Here is a 17,813-nt window from a genome sequence, read left to right as displayed (position 1 = left end):
TTATTTTTGTCTGCTGTTTTTGTGGTTCTTTTTGTTTTATTGATAGTTGTTTCACGAGGGTTATTAGCCGCCTTCAGGGTCCTATTTTTAGATGGAAAGGCAGGATTAAAAAAAAAATCTAAATAAATGAACAGACAAAGCTGCATTTCTTATCAAGTGCAGATAGCCAATACTGGCTGTGCTCGGTGTGCGCTCTGGAGCAACCTTTGGACACAACGGCCGTGGAGGGGCAATTCAGCCCTGGCTGGCAAAAAACTGCAGCTACCCTTGGCTCAAAATGTTGCGTCAACAAGCCCTGATGTCTTCAATTTGGTGTGATGAAAAAGCAGGATTGAGACATTCTGGGTTAGTCTTAGTCACCATCATTCATCCTAACCCATTTTCAGCAGCTTCACTGTTATGTAGTAATTGATTGAACTGAGAGCCATGCTTCTGGCGATGAAGCAATCAAGCCATTGGTTCCCCACAAGCTGCTACCCTCCCTTGGCCATTCAAACCTTGATTTCTAAGTTAACACATTATTCCACCGCCATCTAAGGGTTACAAGGAAGACGGATTTTTTGGTGGTGGCCTCCTCTGTGGAATTCACCAGGCTTTGTCTAACATTTAACAGGTTGGCTGAAAGTAAACATTTACATTTCTGGGGAATTGAGGTCAGGGAATCCTAAATTGCTTTTAAATCGTTACTGATTTAACTTTTTACTGCATTTTTAGAATTGGGGTGGGGTGTATTGAGTGTATGTTTCTGGCTTTAAACTTTATTTTTTTTATTACCGGTACTTATCTAAGATTGCTGTAAGCCACCTATGGGGTCCATTTGGATTGAAAGGTGGGTTAGGAATTTAAAACTCAGGGATAAACCCAACCTCACACTACTGGAAGTTGACTAGTGCAACAGGACTTCCTCCTCCCTGCTGCAGTTGTCCATGTGACTGAAAATCAACTTTGGAGGGTTTCCCAGCTTCCAGATAAGATTGTGAGGGATGAAGGGTGGGGGAAATCTCTGTTCTGCTAATGTCAGTTCTGTCAGCAGAATGACACTGTTGGATCCAACCCTCTGTCAATAGATATTCACATGGCCACTTTGTGCATAGTAGCTTGGGAAAAACACTGGCAAAATCTGCACACATTATCTCCCAGTTTGTGGGGAGTTGCAAAGAATACCCTAGAGCAACTGTTTGTTAGGGGCCTTGTGGGCAATCAAAATGGCAGGCGGCTCTCAACTTCCATGTATAGATCGCAGGGTTGCTGCTTCCACCAGCAGGTCAGCCTGCCTGGCAGGGTAGTGGTAGGGCACTAGAAAACACATTGCTGGGAGCCTCCTCAAGCCTGAAAGCAACATCTTTGGTGATGTGCCCAATCCTGAGTGTGGGATTCCAGTCTCTTTGAATTTAAAATATAAATTTTAAAAAGAAATGTGCTCCCTGAGTACCTTGCACAGACGCTTCTCCAACTTGACTAAACAATCTGGTGCTTCTTTGTATTTGGACAATGTACTATTCCGATGCCAGAGTCACAGTGGGAAATGGTTCTCCTAGCACTAGTGTCTCCAGAGTGGCACCCGTGGGCATCAGTGTGCTTGTGCACTCCTTTCTTGGTGCTCTCCAGGATCCCCATCTCACCTGATTTTTATTTGATTGCTTAAGATTTCTAATTAGTATTTTGACTGGGAGGCTGGCATACTGCAATGTGAAGTGCTGCCCTCCAGCACCCTCTTTATGTGGGTTCAAAAGAGTGGCTTTGTGTTTTGGAGCTCAGACCCCCACCTCTGCCTTGTATATAGGTTCTTGAGCAAGTTCCTTTTCTTTTAGTCTCACTAGTTTGCCTTTTTGGAAAATGTTTTGTGTCCAGCCATGCCGCCTCCTCCCATGGCAGCCATTTTGTGAGAGCACCCATGACATCCTCTCAAAATTTCAGATGGGCCCACTGACCCAAAGAGGTTGAGGTCTCCTGCCCTAGCACATTTGAGCTAAATCCCCCCATTAATTTGTGCTTTGGGAGGGCTTATTCTCTGAAAACCCTGCAGTAGTTTGCAGATGTATATAGAAACACATGTCCCGAGCAAGTGTGGAATGCTCCTTTTCATCAGATAAACCACCTAGCCCTGTGCAGAAAAGGGTGCACCTAAGCCCATTGATTTTTGTGGGCAAAGGGTTAAAAAAATCCTTTTGGGGTTAACAAACTGAATCAAATTGATATCAGTGGACTTAGGCAGCCTCACTTTGCAAAGGATTGGGCTCTTAGGTTCTGTTTACACTATTTGTTCCAGTTGCAGCTTTGCCAAAGATCTTGTTACTCTTGCATTCATGGTGGTAGCCTTTGTTGACAGTGTTCCAGAGCTTGGCTTTAATGACTTTCCTTTCCTTCCCCAGCTATTGACTTGCTGTATTGGCGCGACATCAAGCAGACGGGCATCACGTTTGGGAGCGTTCTGCTGTTGCTCTTCTCCCTGACCCAGTTCAGTGTTGTCAGCGTGATTGCCTACCTGGCGCTAGCTGCTCTCTCGGCCACTATCAGCTTCAGAATCTATAAGTCAGTCCTACAGGCTGTGCAAAAAACTGACGAAGGCCATCCGTTCAAGTGAGTGCTCTACAATTGTTGCCGAGGGAACTTTATTTCGCAAAAAATACTTTTTTCTAGGATCCGTCCACAACAGCAATAAAGTAGGCGATAAATTGCCACTGGAATATCTACCTACTCCTTTCCTTGCTTGTTAATTCCAGACGCTTGGAAAGTAAATATCTCCTTCACACGCCTCTAGGCAACGGGGCAATACAAGCAACTAACCAAGCTCTCAGGCTAACTAGCAGGCCAGTGTGGATCCCACTTCGCATCTTGTACTGGTGTCGTCCTCCCCTTAATGTTTCCCCAGGGGTGGCACAAGATTTCCCACCACCTAAGGCAGGAGGACACATGTCACTCCGCTCCCCTCCACGGCCGCTTGCTCCTCCTCTGCTGTTGCTCCCACTGCCTCCTCCTACCCTTCCTCCCTCAGTGTCACTCTCTGAGGAAGGACTCCCATGGAGTGAGGCATTTGGCCGTGGTGAGCTCTCTGGAGAGTCACATTGGCCACATCCTGTTGCAGCACTTGCCACAGCAGGAAAACAGCTGGTGGCAAATGCCCCATGAGTTGCTCTGGCATGTCCTCAGAGCGAGGCGTAGGGCAAGCAGCTGCCCTGGAGAGCTGTGATGGTCCCTCTCTGGAACGCGTGCCCACCCTGATGCCTTGTTCTGAGGAGTCCTCAGAGAGAGGCATTGGTCTAGGTGGCAGCTAGCAGGTGGCATCAGGGGAGCTTCCCAGAGGGTTTGGGGGTGTGTATGAGCTGCTGCCACTCCCAATCTGCTGCTGGAGGTGAGGGTTTCCCCTGTCTCATGGGTGGGCTGGCCCTGTGTCTACTTCCTGTTTCTCAAGGCCAACTCTTGGGAAGGCAAGTAAACAAGCTGTTTCTTCAGTCAATGCGTAAGTAACAATTACTGGCCAGGAATTATCAAGATAGTGGAGGGGTTCAGAGGGTTCAGAGAAGGCACAGAATTGCCTACCAGGGATTGAGAGGCCAGAGATATTTTGAAGGAAATGCCTCATGAGAGTTTATAGGGAGGGAGTGGGCTTCTTCACACTGAGCTTTTATCCTGCGATTGAGATTGCTCCTTCATGGAAGTTTGCGGGCTCTTTACATGACACTGTGATCATTCAAGGCGTCCCCTGCACTAATGCCCTTTGCTCTGTTTTTAAATAGATCACAGATAATGAGCTATCAAATTACCCCCGTTGTGTTCCGCTTCAGTTTCCTTCGTGAAAAGAATAAAAGTGGCAAGAAGAGGAGCGAGATCAATGAAAGGGAATGGAAGACTCAGATACAGGGAGAAGGAGGGGGGAAAGGGTGGGGGAAAAGGAAGCAGGTGAAAAAGGGAGTCGTTGTGATCCTGCATTTAAAATGGAAGCTGAAAGCCCTGTTTTAAATGCAGAATTTTAGGCTGGTGTAGAGATGCCCAGTGAATGAACTGTGGCATTTAAAGGCAGCAAGGCAATTGGCTGCAAGTCAGAGGTCCGGAGGGACAGTGAAGTGGGGAACGGGTCCAGTTGATTGTGGGGCAAGGAGACAACTTCACATTGTCAAGTTGGGACAAAGACTGAAGCCTGGAAGTTTGGGGGCAGCAGAATAGGCGCAAAAGGCCTTTGAGAGATGTTGAGTAAAAATTTCAGTGACACAAGTGATGTCCTATTGTCTGTGGATGCTCATATCCTGGCATCCGAGGAATTGCTTGTTTTCTTCAGGGATAAAGTCTGCTGTTGTATATGTTGATTAAGCCTAATTATATATACACACATTTTTGTGAACTACCCAGAGAGCTTCAGCTATTAGGTGGTATAAACATGTAATAAATAAATAAATAAATTTAAGGTAATATTTGACCAAAATTTGAAAGGGCACAATACCCATAACAGGTTCAAGGGGCTAACTATTGGCCTAGCTTGGGTGGTGTCTCCTACCCTGGAATCAGGCCGGGGGTGCTGACTTCTGTTATTGACATGGGCAATAGTCACCCACGTAATATTGACTGGCATTGAGGCTGAGGGTGCTTGCACCAGCTGCATAAAAACATTTTTATGTGCTCTGGCCTTTGGGGCTTATATCTGATGCTGCTGCCTCCTGAGCTTAACATCTTTTTCTGCATTTTAATCTATTTTATTGACTGCATTTCTATACCACCCAATAGCAAAAGCTTTCTAGGCAGTTCACCAAAGTTAAACCCCCAAAATACAACATGATAAAATAGAAAACGTTTGAAAATTTAAAACAGAATAAAACCAAAGTGTCCTCCTCCTGTTAGCAACTCATGCGACTGGAAGGTGGGATAGAGATGGTTTTCAATTAATTAGTAAGTGCTGATCAAAGGAGTTGTGGGCTGGAGGAAGCAATTCTGTGGTTTCCGTGTATTCTATAGCTGTAGCCCAAAGATATGCAGGGAAGGGAAAGGAAGAAGCCATGGGGCAGATTCCAGGTATTTTCACAACCGGAGTTATGCTTTCTCAACAGAAGCTACTTGGAAATGGAAATGTCTCTCTCCCAGGAACAGATTCAGAAATACACAGATTGCCTCCAGTCGTACGTGAACAGCACAGTCAAAGAGCTCAGGCGGCTTTTCCTGGTCCAGGACCTGGTGGATTCTTTGAAAGTATGTGGCCAACAAAGAACAGGGAGGGTTTGGGACAGCAGGGACAGGGATGAAAGCACTACATCTCTTGAGTTTCCATATTGATAGCTTGGAAGGTTTTCAAAAGGAAATCTACAGAATTATGAATGGTGTGGAGAGTGTAGATAAAATATTTTCCCCCTTCTCTCATGAGAAGGTGGAAAACAAGGGTGCAGAACCTCAAGCTCTGGGGCCAAATTTGGCTTTCTTTGGGTTCCAATCTGGCTCTCTGGGGTTTCCCAGATTGCCACGCTCCCTTCCCCATAACCACTGATTGCTTGCTAGTTTCCTGTCTTTTGTGCAGTTTTTTCTAATTCTAAAAGGTTAAAATGCCTCTCCTAAAGCTTAATTACTGCCACTAAGAGCTTTAAGCTAAAATATCCTCATATTATGGGACCTATCCTTTATGCCCCTCCCCTTTTGCCTTTGGTCCCACCCATCACTGGCTTGCAGCCCCTGAGAGCTTCCCCAAAGCGGAATCTGGCCATCGAGCTGAAAGAGGTTCAACACCCCTGTACTAGAACATGGGGTCACCAAATGAAAGAACATTTTTTATGCAATACATAATTATGGAATTCACCACCACTAGGTGTTGTGATAGGCACTAACTTAGTTCCTTTAAAAAGTGATTGGACAAATTAATGGTGGAAGATATGTAGGTTTATTTATTTATTTATTTACAGAATTTTTACCCCACTCTTTAGCTTAAAAGGCTCTTAGAGCGGCTTCCATGAGACCAATAACAAACAAGACAGACCCTGCCCATAGGCTTACAGTCTAAAAGACACGACGCCAAAGGAAAAGGGATGGTGAGGGAAGAGGGGAAAAAGCAAACTCAAGCACCAGTTCTTAAAGGTACAACATTCTTATTGTGACGAGCTTGAATAGAAAAGTTGAAGCAGAGGAGGAGGCTGATGGAGCTGGTCTCTCAGCAGATGAAGGAGTCCTGCAGTCCAGTCTCTCCCTCTGCTATAGCCTGATGGAATTGTGGCTGCTAGATAACAATAGAGGGAGGAGCCCGATGGAGCCGGTCTCTCAGCATCTGGACATGATAGCCAAATGGAACTTTCATGTTCAGAGGCAGTGTACCGCCGAACACCAGATACTGGGGGCAGCAGGAGAGACAGCACAAGCATAGGCAAATGGTACTAAAAATGAATGTTTATTCAATAATAAAAGTCCTTGTAAAACAATAAAACATCCAATGCGTTTTGGTGAACGGCAGCCTTCTTTGGGGACACAACTAAGGTTCTGCTGTCAAAGCAACGTCTCTTAGTCTTGTGCCCTGTAAAGAAGGCTGCCAAGAGATGTTGCCTTGACAGGCAAGCCTTAGCTGTGCCCCTGAAGAAGGCTGATGTTCACGAAAAAGCTTTTTTTCCCCCTATGTAAGCTGAAAGTTTCAGGGCACTGAATGTTGTGCTCGGTACCAAATTCAGAGTTTGGATAATTGCAGTTGGAAAAGAGCAAAATACACATAGTCCGTCAGTTGGTTAAAAGGCGCCAATAACGTATAATGTTCCTCTTTAGAGGTTTGGCTAAATGAAGCTAGTGGAATAATAATTATGTATGTGTTGATGAATTAAAATATTTCTAACCCACCCTATATTAATTGATCTCATGATGGGGTACAATAATAAAAACAATTCATAAAACCGATCCATTATAATTTTCAACAGTCTAAGTAAACAAAGAAAAACTGAGCTACAGTCAATGAGACTTAACAGCTTATGTAAATAGTCAGGTATTAACTTGGTGCCAAAATTAATAGTAAAGCTACGTTTTTCAGAGTCGTTTACTGTTGTGCTGACAGTCTAGTGTGCTTGTAGGAGATGACTGTAACAATTATATTTCCAATTTAGTTTGCAGTACTTATGTGGCTGTTGACTTACGTTGGAGCTCTCTTCAATGGCCTAACTCTTCTGATAATGGGTAAAGTCAATCAGTTATTGTTAAGATCTCTCATTTGAATTTATGTGGCAATATCTGTTTGTAACACAAAACAGTTTCATCAACTAGATTGAAATCTGTTCTCCCAGGGGGGAGCAAGTTGTGGCCCTCCAGATGTTTTGGCCTACAACTCCCAACAGCCCTCACTATTGGCTTTGCTGGCTAGGGCTGATGGGAGTTGTGGCCCTCCAGTACAGCCCTCAGGGGGCCCGTCCAGGGATTTCTCAGAGTCTGCCGGTACTGGTAGCTTTTCTGGAGGTGCCTGTAGTATCAGAAAAGTCAAGAGGACCCATAGGATTGTGAGGCTCTGCAGTATCCATATCCTCACCTGAAGAGTCATTCTGAGTATGACTGGGGTCAGCCATGACACATTTTGCCATGTGAAAGCCCCTCCATAAAACCACCGTCTATGATTATTGAGGGGAAGAATCATCTCATGGTGACAATTCTAGCTTGGTAATTATTTTAAGAACCAGCCCAATGCATTGAACCAAAGCAGAATCATAGAATAGTAGGGTTGGAAGGGGCCTCTAAGACCACCGAGTCCAACCCCCTGCTCAGTGCAGGAATCCAAGTCAGAGCATCCCTGACAGGTGGCTGTCCAGCCTCGTCTTGAATGCCTCCAGTGTGGGAGAGCCCACCACCTCCCTAGGGAATTGGTTCCATTGTCGTATTGCTCTAACAGTCAGGAAGTTTCTCCTGATGTTCAGCTGGAATCTGGCTTCCTGTCACTTGAGCCCATTATTCTGTGTCCTGCCCTCTGCCAGATCATGCCAGATCATGGGCCTCTTGATTTTCCTCCCCACCCCCTTTTTGTTCTTGCTGTCACCACTTCATTCAGTTCACATCCACTAAATGGGAACTTTATTATCAATCCATTTTGCATCTTTCAGTGGAGAACACAATTGACAGTGTGTGCGATGCATGAAAATAGCACTGTAAACCTTGGGGGGAGGGGAAATGTTTTTTCTTGTTAACATTTATGTACTGTCTTATCTGCTGAAAAGCCATCAAGGTGGACTGCAACAATTTAAAACAAGAAAACCTTAAAACTATTTTTAAAAAACATTTTAAAAGTAAGGCATTAAAACTACATCATTTTAAAGACTACATTAAAAAGATCTGTCTTCACGCCCTTTCTAAAAGTCAAGAGAGTGGGGGCCAATTGTAGTTCTTGGGGGAGCACATTCCACAATTTGGGAGTGATGCAGAAATTCCAGGAATGTAACCCACTTTCTTTTTCCCTCTATCTAGCTGTGGTCTCAATGTTTACTCTACCTGTTGTATATGACAAGTACCAGGTATGTAGGAAAGCCCATTTTGTGACTGTTGTCTCCATCAGTTGTACTCAGTTGGGAAGGTGGACCTGTGGCACCTTAAAGGCTAACACGTTTTTTATGGCATAGGTTTTCATGGGCTAGATGCATGACATGCTATCCTAAGAGACATGAAGTGTTATCCTAAGTTGGGAGGTATAGATATGCATACATGTAGAAAAAAATATGTAAACAGTGACAGGGACAAGTGAAATGCAAAAAAAGGCAAACTGATAATGATCTTAAACCTAAATGTAGGTAAAATAATTTCAGTGACAGTTTACAAAGCAGTTTTTTGGTGACACAAACCTCCTGCCATTGGTAAGCTAATAAACACATGTAGTGGGATAAGAACCCATTATTTCTATTCAGGCTATAGGTGATATAATTAGAAAAGATTAACTAGAAGTTCAATTCAAAAGTTGTAATTCAGTGGTTTCACACTGGCATCTCCCTTTGAAGTTTCGTTCTTCAAGAATGGCCATTTTAAAATGACCTGGGAGGTTGAAACTTTCTCCCACTAGGTTCTAATATTGCCCTTTCTGATGACAGATTTGTGTCCATTTATTCTTTTGCGTAGAGACTGGCCTGTTTGTCCTGTGTAGAACACAGGAGGGCATTGGTTGCAGATGATAGCATATATCAAATTGGAAGATGAGCAGGTGAATGAGTCCTTGATGTTGTGGCTGACATTATTAGGTCCTGCAATAGCCAAGACATGTAATAAAGCTGCACAGAATGCCTCTCCAGTCCTGTGCCGAAAACGGTACTAAACAAAACTACTCATTAATTATTTATTAACATGAATTAGGGAGCAATCCTATGGCCGCTAGTCAGTGGCTAGACAGCCATAGGATATGTTGGTTTCTCAGAGAACCGACCTTCCCCCCCTCTTGTGCTGTCTCACAGGCAGCTCGGAACGGCCATGTGCTCTGCGCTCAGAACAGGAGTGCGGAGATGTGAAAATGGGGCGTTCCAGGGGAGCGTTCCGGAGCGCGGAATGCTTCCTCCGCTCTACCTTCCTGCTGCTAGACAGCTGAAATCAGCTGTCTAGCTGCAAATGCAGGGCAGCTGAAGCGCGGAGGGGACTTCTCCTGCCCTGCATTGGATAGGTGGTCACCTCCGAGTTCAGAGGCAGCCACCTGTCCCCATAGGATTGCGCCCTTAATGATTGAGCAAACGGGAAGCTAATTTTCCTGTGTGTGCTCGATTTGAGCATGATGTTACTCTTTGAAAACAATCTCCATTATGTAAATCAGGGGAAAGTTTGATTTGAAAGACATTATGTGCCAGAAGGCCATTTACTTTTCAGGGCCCCTGACTGAAGGATGCTTCAAATTGTTCCAGGTGGTGGCCGTTCAGGTGGGGAAGCTGTTCCTGTGCAGTAGCAGATTATTGGGGCTTGAGTGATTTTGTTTTCTCTACCCCATATTTTCTTTTTCTGATATTTGTGGTGGGCGGCATGGAGAAAAATCAAACTGCAGGGTGAGCTGCTGGACATGAATAGCTTGCGATGTAGTAACACCCACGGCATAGTGTGATTCAGAGAGATCATCATGTGGCTTTGAAGTAATTATTACATGCAGCACTCAATATAAATTAAGTATGTGTGTGTATGTGTATTTATATGTGTGTATAGATGCGCGTGTGCAGGCACGCGCACGCGCGCACACACACGCATGTGCATCAGGGTAATTTCCATTTACTTCTCAATCTGCATCCTTTATTTTGAACAAACTGTTTGGGTTATTCCAGAAAACTTCGTGACAAGGAGATATATAGGTAAGTAATAGGTGGAAAGTTAAGAAAGTTTAGTAAGAAAAAGTGTAGGCCTGTTCGTTTTGGTCTTCATTTGCAAAATCGAGAAAGATGGCATAATTCTGTAGTGCGCTGGCAAATACGTTTTGTTTCCTGACCAAATTCCCCTAGCTAGGGGAAACACTTTAAAAAGTTGCTGCAATATTTATAGTGCTGTCCTATGCATGTCTACTCAGATGTAAGTCTCACTGAGTTCAATGTGCTTACTTCCAGACACATGGGCAAAGGACTGCAGCTTCAGAATCAATTCCTGCCATCGTTTATTCCTCACTCACCACCACAAGCAATGGCCCTAGCATTCAATTTTTCTTAACATAATCTGTCTGGGAAACACATTTTGTGTTCTTGGCAGTAAGGCAGCTTTCCCCCCGCCCCGACCATTTTTGTTGACGATAATCACGAACAAATGATTACAAAATGAGATGCCACTAATAGACAGTATTACCAGAATGTGGCTAGAACAATTTTAACTCTCTTGGGGAATATGGCAGAAGTGTGTGTCAGGAGCTCTCTAAGTTCTGCATATCACCTCTGTAAAATGTATAAATTTTTCTACCATGTTGATTTTCCCCTCCTTCTTTTCAGGCACAGATTGACCAATATTTGGGACTTGTGAGGACCCACATAAATACTGTTGTGGCAAAGTGAGTAATCTCACACAAGGTTTTCCTGGCGGGTCAAGTCATCTTGGGGTGGGATGAGCTGACGGTTGTTCAGGATCTACTGTAGATCTCTTGGTGATCTACAATAGACCAGCAAGGATTTCTGAATTCCAGTTGTTTAAGAGTAGAAACAACAAAATGAGCTTGTTCGCATGATCAAACAAGCCATGGTGGCTTGTTCAAATTGGCAGCATGTGCGGGTGCATGCTGGGCACCATTTGCCTAATTAGCATGCTGGGCACCATTAGCATGCTGGGCACCATTAGCCCAGGTGCAGTTTGTCATGTCGTCCGAACCCAGGAGGCATGGTTTGTTGGAGGGGTAAACAACCCTCAAATAACCCAACAACAGCCCATGGATTTTGAGGGTTGTTTCCGCCTCCAACAAGCCATGCCGCTTGAATTTGGACTACATGACAAGCCGTGCCCGGGTGGGTAATTAGGGTAATGGTGCCTGGCACACACTTGTGTGCACCGCCAATTTAAACAAGCCATGGTGGCTTAAATAAAATAAGACACTGTGGCTTGTTTTGATCGTGCAAATCGGGTCAGTGACTCTCCCTCCCCCTAAATTATACTGCTGAAATGAAGAAAGTTTGAGATAACCAGAAGTGGATTTATATGTGAAAGAACTGTGAGCTCAGCTCAGTTTTGGTACTCAGAACAAATCTGTGTACCTAGCAACTGCTGAGAAGAACCCTGTTCTTTAATTCTCAGGGCACAATCCTATGCATGCTTAGGCAGAAAAAGGGTCTGGGAGTTGTAGGACGTTTTTCTATCTAAACATGCATAGGATTACACCTAAGTGTATCTTTTGCACATGGTTCTAATTCAGGGGAATCAAACCTCTTTCAGCCCAAGATCCTCATTCAGTTTTGTAGACGATCTCAGGGGTGTGCGCACAGTGGTGTGTGGGGCTGAAGGCAAAAGGAGAAGAGCCAAAATACCAACCTATTTTAGCTTAAAGCTCTCGCTGCCAGTAACTAAGCAGTGTATCAGGATTAGGCCCAAGCTCACTGGTTTGGTTTCAGACTCTGATTCAGATTCAGAGGCAGAGCTAGAAGGCCAGCCATGACAGGGAGCGGGGGAGGAAATTCCCCCAAACTATCCAGGAGTCAGGGATGAATCTTCCCAGGGGCTCAGGTTCAGAGACTGTCATCCCCCCTTTCCATGGGAACTCCACCCTTTATCAGCAGGGAAGGGAGCACCGGAACTGGCAGATGCCAGAGATTTTGGTACAGAGTTAAGCAGGCGGAATTGAGAGGAGGTGGGAGGCGATCAGAAGTTGGGTCAGGAAGACCCTCCCTGAAGGAGGAGCCTGGTAAAAGCCTGGGCATAGTGGGAAATCATCCATTTGAGCTGACAGGCAACTGCCTTGCTTTGTTTAACTAATCAGGTGCAATGTTACAGCTGTGAAGAGGTGTTATTAACTGAATAAAGGTTTTGTAGATTGCACAGCCAGTCTCTGTTACCGCACTACTCAGTGGTCAGGCTTACCAATCCCTGACACAATAGCTGCCAGTAATGAAGCCTTAGGAGAGGCATTCGACCTCTTAGAATGGGGGGGGGGGGACTTCACAAAAGCCAGGAAACCACCATACTATCTGCGGTCAGGGAGGAAAGGGGCATGGACATCTGGGAAGCCCTAGAGAGTCAGACTGGGACCTCACATGAGCTGGATTTGGCTCATGGGCCTGAGGTTCAACACTCCTGCTCCAGTTGGTGGATCTGGATGTCGTAGTAACACAAAGTAGATCCCACAATCTTGAAGTCTCCCCTTCCCTGATTAAGGACATATTGGCAGCTATGCATTAGGGATGGTTTATGGCAGAAGGGTCATAATGTGGCCATATGTGGCGCCTTGAGGTGTCCATCATGGCCTGCAGTACTGCTGCTGCTGCACGCCACGCAATTCAATCATTTTTAGAGCCAGGAATACATAAGTGGCAGAATCTCACCAGTGGCTGATCTCCCTGCCCTTTACTGCTAGAGATAACACATTTTTTAAAATCCCAGGCACCCATGACAAAAAGCTTCCTTCCCTTTGGAACAAAGCGACTGTCATAGCTGCTTCAGCCTTCCCTGCCTGTCAAGGCCACTCATTTGAAGGAAACTTTCAGGATTCTGAACAGGCAGAACTGGCCTCCTTTTCACATGAGTAATGTCACTCCCAGCTCTTAGATGGATGGGATGGTTGCTGACCATGCTGCTTTTCCATGGCCTGATCTGAACATGCATACAAGGTTTCAAGGCTCCCCAGCTTTCCCTGTCTCTTAAAGCTGCTTGCTTCAGGGAGGCTTTCAGGGATTTAAACAGACAAGAGGCAGATTCTTTTCATGTGATGAGCATAGCTCACCTCTAAAAATTCTTGAGTGGAAGAAACTCTTCCCAAAGGACAGCTTCTAGTGGAGAAAATTAATTATGCTGTGGAACAGGCTTGGTTGTATCTGTTGTCTAATTCTTCATTTTTTGTAATCCCATTTTTCATCTCTAGGATCCAAGCAAAAATCCCAGGCGCTAAGAGAAAGGCTGAGTAAAAGCGGGAGCAAGAATCCATCCGCTACAGGAGTGAATGATGAGGGAGTGTGGGATGAAAACAGCTCTGTTCTTACTGTTTACTTATAATTTATTGTTCCTTTCTCTCTCTCTCTCTCTCTGGGTGAAGGCAGACGTAAAATAGAAAAAGAGCTTACAGCATGTCCCTCAAACACAGGGTGAGCCTGGCTTCCTCCTGGCTACAAAACTGAAATGACAGGCATGCATGCCAGTGAATCAAACCCTGGCTCAGTCGTCTGTCTTGCTCTCCCCTCCTTCCTCCCCCTGTGTGTCAGGCTGGCTGCCCAGCTTTAAAAAAAATAAAAATAATTAAGAGCACCACATGAATTTTCATGCCTTTCTCTTAATTTATTGCCTTCTCAATTTTTTTTTTTTTTAAGGAAACTTTTTTAAAGTGCAAAATCCTCCAGGGATAGGGTGGGGCAAGTGTTTGGGTGATGACATAGGGAGGCGGCCAATCAGCACTGTGCACAGCCAGCTTCTGCTTCAAATTTGCAGAACTGTTTTTTTCCAGACCTCCACCCTGGAGAGGAAAGGTACGTTTGGACTGAATGCAGTGAGGGTGATCCCTCCACTGTTGTAATCATGTTACATCTGTCTTCACCCCTCTCTCTTTCAAACACCATGATCTCAGAGATGTAAAACAATGAAGCAGCTGTTTTTTTCTCCTCTTCTGCTGTTTCTGTACTCTCTTAGACTATTTGCAATCACGTGTGTGAAGCACTAAAGTATAGTAAAAAGAAAAGTGTTCTAGGTGTGGTTCTTGTGTTGCTTCTCAAGTGCATGATAGTGAGAGCCTAAAAATAATATTGAACTTTCTATTTTTTATTTTCTAGTGCTTCTACTATTACTACTACTACTACTTCTTCTATTGGCATCGCTTCGATAACTTTCAATGTTACATGTGGCTAGGGCTTTCCTGCTTAGTGCACTGATGCAGTTTTGCTTCTATGTCCACTGGGTTTGCTGGTTGGGTTTATCTTTACTAACTATCTAGAAACGTAGACTGGTGTCTTTGTGTTGTTGTTTCTTTTTCCAGCACAAGTAATAAAAACAAAACAAAAGAGAAATCGGTACTTATATGGTATGCTCTGTTTTGTATAACTCTCTAAAAGAAAATTCAGATAAAACCAACCCACCCAGTACTTTTTTTGTTCTTAAGGGATCAACAGGCTGATTTACACATATGGGAACTGAAGACTTCCAGCTTGTAACATGTATCACAAATTTGTATGACGTTCTCTGTAGGACTTAATTATGGACTCTAAATATTTGCACTTATGTACTTGATACCGAATGCAGAAATAAATGTTACTAAATGTTAAAAAGTTTTCTTTGCCATTTTGGTCATGACTATTCATGTTGCAAATGTAGCAAGTCCTCATAATATAATTTTATGGCAGTGCCTTCTGCCTGCTTCAATGTTCTCAGGTTCTAGAGGGATGGGGCTTCAGTATTCTCAGCAAATGGTAAGTTAAGCTTGGTAATACTGGAACTAGATGACATCTTTCAGAAAACCACCTTTTTGCTCTTTGGGAAGTGACGGTAGGGAAATTACCAGCAGCATCTACAAACAGTGCTACTGTTGAAGGCAAAATCAACACAGTCTCCAAGAGTCCAACACACTCAAGAGTACAATAAGGCTTTTTCTTCCAGCCCCCAAGACAGCCATAGGCCAGTTCCAAAGTGGCTCTGGATTCCAGGATCACACCTATAGTCACTGCTTTAAAATTGTCAAGAGACTTCGTATGTTCTAGATGGCTCACCAGCCAAAAGCTCTGGAAGTGTATTGGCCTCAGTAAAATAGAAACTTTACGTTCTTTTAATTACATGAGAGACTGTTTGGAAGCAGAGTGGGTAGAACCAGAGAATGATGTGCCCACGGACACCTCTCTTGGCATCCACCATGTGGTCCCTGCCCCTCCTGATTTCGTTTTTAAAGTATTTTTTTTAAAACTGGGAGGATGCCATGCTGCAACGCAAAATATACCTCCATCCACCATCTTAATTTGGGTTCCACAGAGTGTTTTTGTGTGTTGGTGCTTGGCCCCAACCCCTGCCTTGTACTTAGCTTCTTGGGCAAGTTCCTTGTCTTTTAGTCTCACCAGTTTGCCTTATGGAAATGAGTTTTTTGTGACCGTGACCACCATGGCAGCCATTTTATGAAAGAGAACGCGCCCCCCCCCTCATGGCAGTCTTTTTGTGAGAGCGCCCACCACACTCTCAACATTTCAAATATACCCACTAACCCAAAAAGCTTGGGGACCCCTGCCTCACAATGGAGCATATATAGCTTTTCCTCAGTGACAATTCACATATGCCAAATATTGACCTGAACTATCCTTAAGAGCGTTCTCTTGATCTGAGCATTTATACGGTTCCTCGTCTTATATGCATTTTCCAGTAACCACCTCACCTACATTTAAGCTTTGCCCACATTCCAAGCAGTTAGTAGATATTGCTCCTGTGTGGATTGTGCAGTGTTCAGTAAGGGTTTCACTCTGACTGAAAGTGAGGTAACTATTGAGCAATCTTGAAACACCAGAAGCAAAGGGGCAGACAGATTCTTTTGGGCCCAGTAAAAAAGGTAAGGCACTGCATCTATTCCTTGCCCATGTCACTGAAGATTACCCACTACTTGCATTAGCTGTCTAGCTATTGTTCCTGCTCCATCTCCAAGTGCACCTATGGGTGAAGACACTTTTAAGATTTTTTTTAGAGTAGTGAAGGCAGTTTGAAAATGCTATGACTGCATTCAGTACAAATATCCTTTTTTCTACCCAAGGGAGAACACTGCAAAATGAGTTCTGCAAGTTTTCCTTGTGGTTTGTTTAAATTGCAGGGAAAGCTGGCTGTGGAGAGTATTTATTGGCTAGTGCCCATGTTGCCACCAACATACCTGTCCTTCCCCATCCCTGGAGCAGTTTTGAAGCTTTAAAAATGTTTGGGAGGAGGGGAGGTAAGAAGGATGCCTGTATGTTGTATTTAGCCCACAACTGCCTGTGTTGTGCTGGCTTCTGAAGCAGGGTGTGTTAGTAAACTTACTGCAATGATTTCCTTTTAAGAACACAAAACACTTTTAATATCCTGAGTGTAAAAGGTTACAGTGGGTCTGATTGCACTTCTAGATTAGTGACTGCAACTCAGAACAGTACAGTCACTGAAATAAGTGCCACTATGTTCAGTGGAGCTTACACCCAGTATACATAGGTAATATACTCCCAGGTAACTGTAATATTTATTATTTATTTAAAACATTTCTATCCCACTCTAGATCATTAAGATCTCAGGGCGGCATACAGAGGTAATACATAGGTAATACTATGCATATTGCAGCATCAGCAAGATTTATTATTTGGAAATACAAATCTGCTTATATCTATATATTGTACTTTTAAAAAATACTTATGTAAACTGCCCTGATTATTGGATTGCAGGGAGAGGCAAAAATTCGAATAATAAATAAATAGGGAAGTATATGTGTACACTATTCATCCATTCTTGTATTTAGTACAAAGCCCCCCCCCCCCAAGTTCTCCACTAAAGGCAAAACACAAACTAAACAGAAGAATTGAAGAGTTGCTGTTTTAATTGGTTTTTATATTGGATTTGTTTTTAATGCTGTGGCGAAGGGGCTTGCGTAACTCAGTGAAGCCATAAGCTATGCCGTGCAGGGCCACCCAAGACGGACAGGTCATGGCAGAGAGTTCTGACAAAATGTGGTCCACTGGAGAAGGAAATGGCAACCCACTCCAGTATTCTTGCCAAGAAAACCCCATGGAACGTATCACAAGGCTAAAAGATATGACGCCGGAAGATGAGCCCCTCAGGTCGGAAGGTGTCCAATATGCTACTGGGGAAGAGCAGAGGGTATTTCCAAGTAGCGCCAGAAAGAGTGAAGCGGCTGGGCCAAACCCGAAAGGACACTCAGCTGTGGATGTGTCTGGTGTTGAAAAGAAAATCCGATGCTGTAAAGAACAATATTGTTTAGGAACCTGGAATGTCAGATCAATGAATCAAGGTAAGCTGGAGGTGGTCAAACATGAGATGGCAAGATTGAACATCGACATCTTGGGAATCAGCGAACTAAAATGGACAGGCATGGGCGAATTTAATTCAGGTGACCATCATATCTACTATTGTGGGCAAGAATCCCTTAGAAGAAATGGAGTAGCACTCATAGTCAACAAAAGGGTGGGAAAAGCAGTATTGGGGTACAATCTTAAAAATGATAGAATGATCTCAGTACGAATCCAAGGCAAACCATTCAACATCACAGTAATTCAAGTCTATGCCCCAACCACTGAGGCCGAAGAAGC

General features: G+C 44.1%; 1 protein-coding gene across 1 annotated transcript in view; it reads left to right on the top strand.

Annotated features, from left to right (window-relative positions):
• RTN1 (reticulon 1) overlaps positions 1 to 14,834 on the top strand; it is a 187,449-nt gene extending 172,615 nt beyond the window's left edge. Inside the window, exons 4-9 of the mRNA XM_084836147.1 lie at positions 2,373 to 2,580; positions 5,040 to 5,178; positions 7,056 to 7,125; positions 8,398 to 8,444; positions 10,863 to 10,921; positions 13,433 to 14,834. Coding sequence (XP_084692273.1) covers positions 2,373 to 2,580; positions 5,040 to 5,178; positions 7,056 to 7,125; positions 8,398 to 8,444; positions 10,863 to 10,921; positions 13,433 to 13,475 — 566 coding nt within the window. The 3' untranslated portion in view covers positions 13,476 to 14,834. The remainder of the gene's footprint in view (positions 1 to 2,372; positions 2,581 to 5,039; positions 5,179 to 7,055; positions 7,126 to 8,397; positions 8,445 to 10,862; positions 10,922 to 13,432) is intronic.
• The last annotated feature ends 2,979 nt before the right edge of the window (positions 14,835 to 17,813 follow it).

Source organism: Heloderma suspectum, chromosome 1 (genome assembly GCF_057233095.1).
Source record: "Heloderma suspectum isolate Gila_16-S chromosome 1, 16-S_ref, whole genome shotgun sequence".
Taxonomy (NCBI): Eukaryota; Metazoa; Chordata; class Lepidosauria; order Squamata; family Helodermatidae; genus Heloderma; species Heloderma suspectum.
The sequence above is the reverse complement of the archived record's forward strand: the minus strand, read 5'-3'. Positions and strand labels throughout refer to the sequence as shown.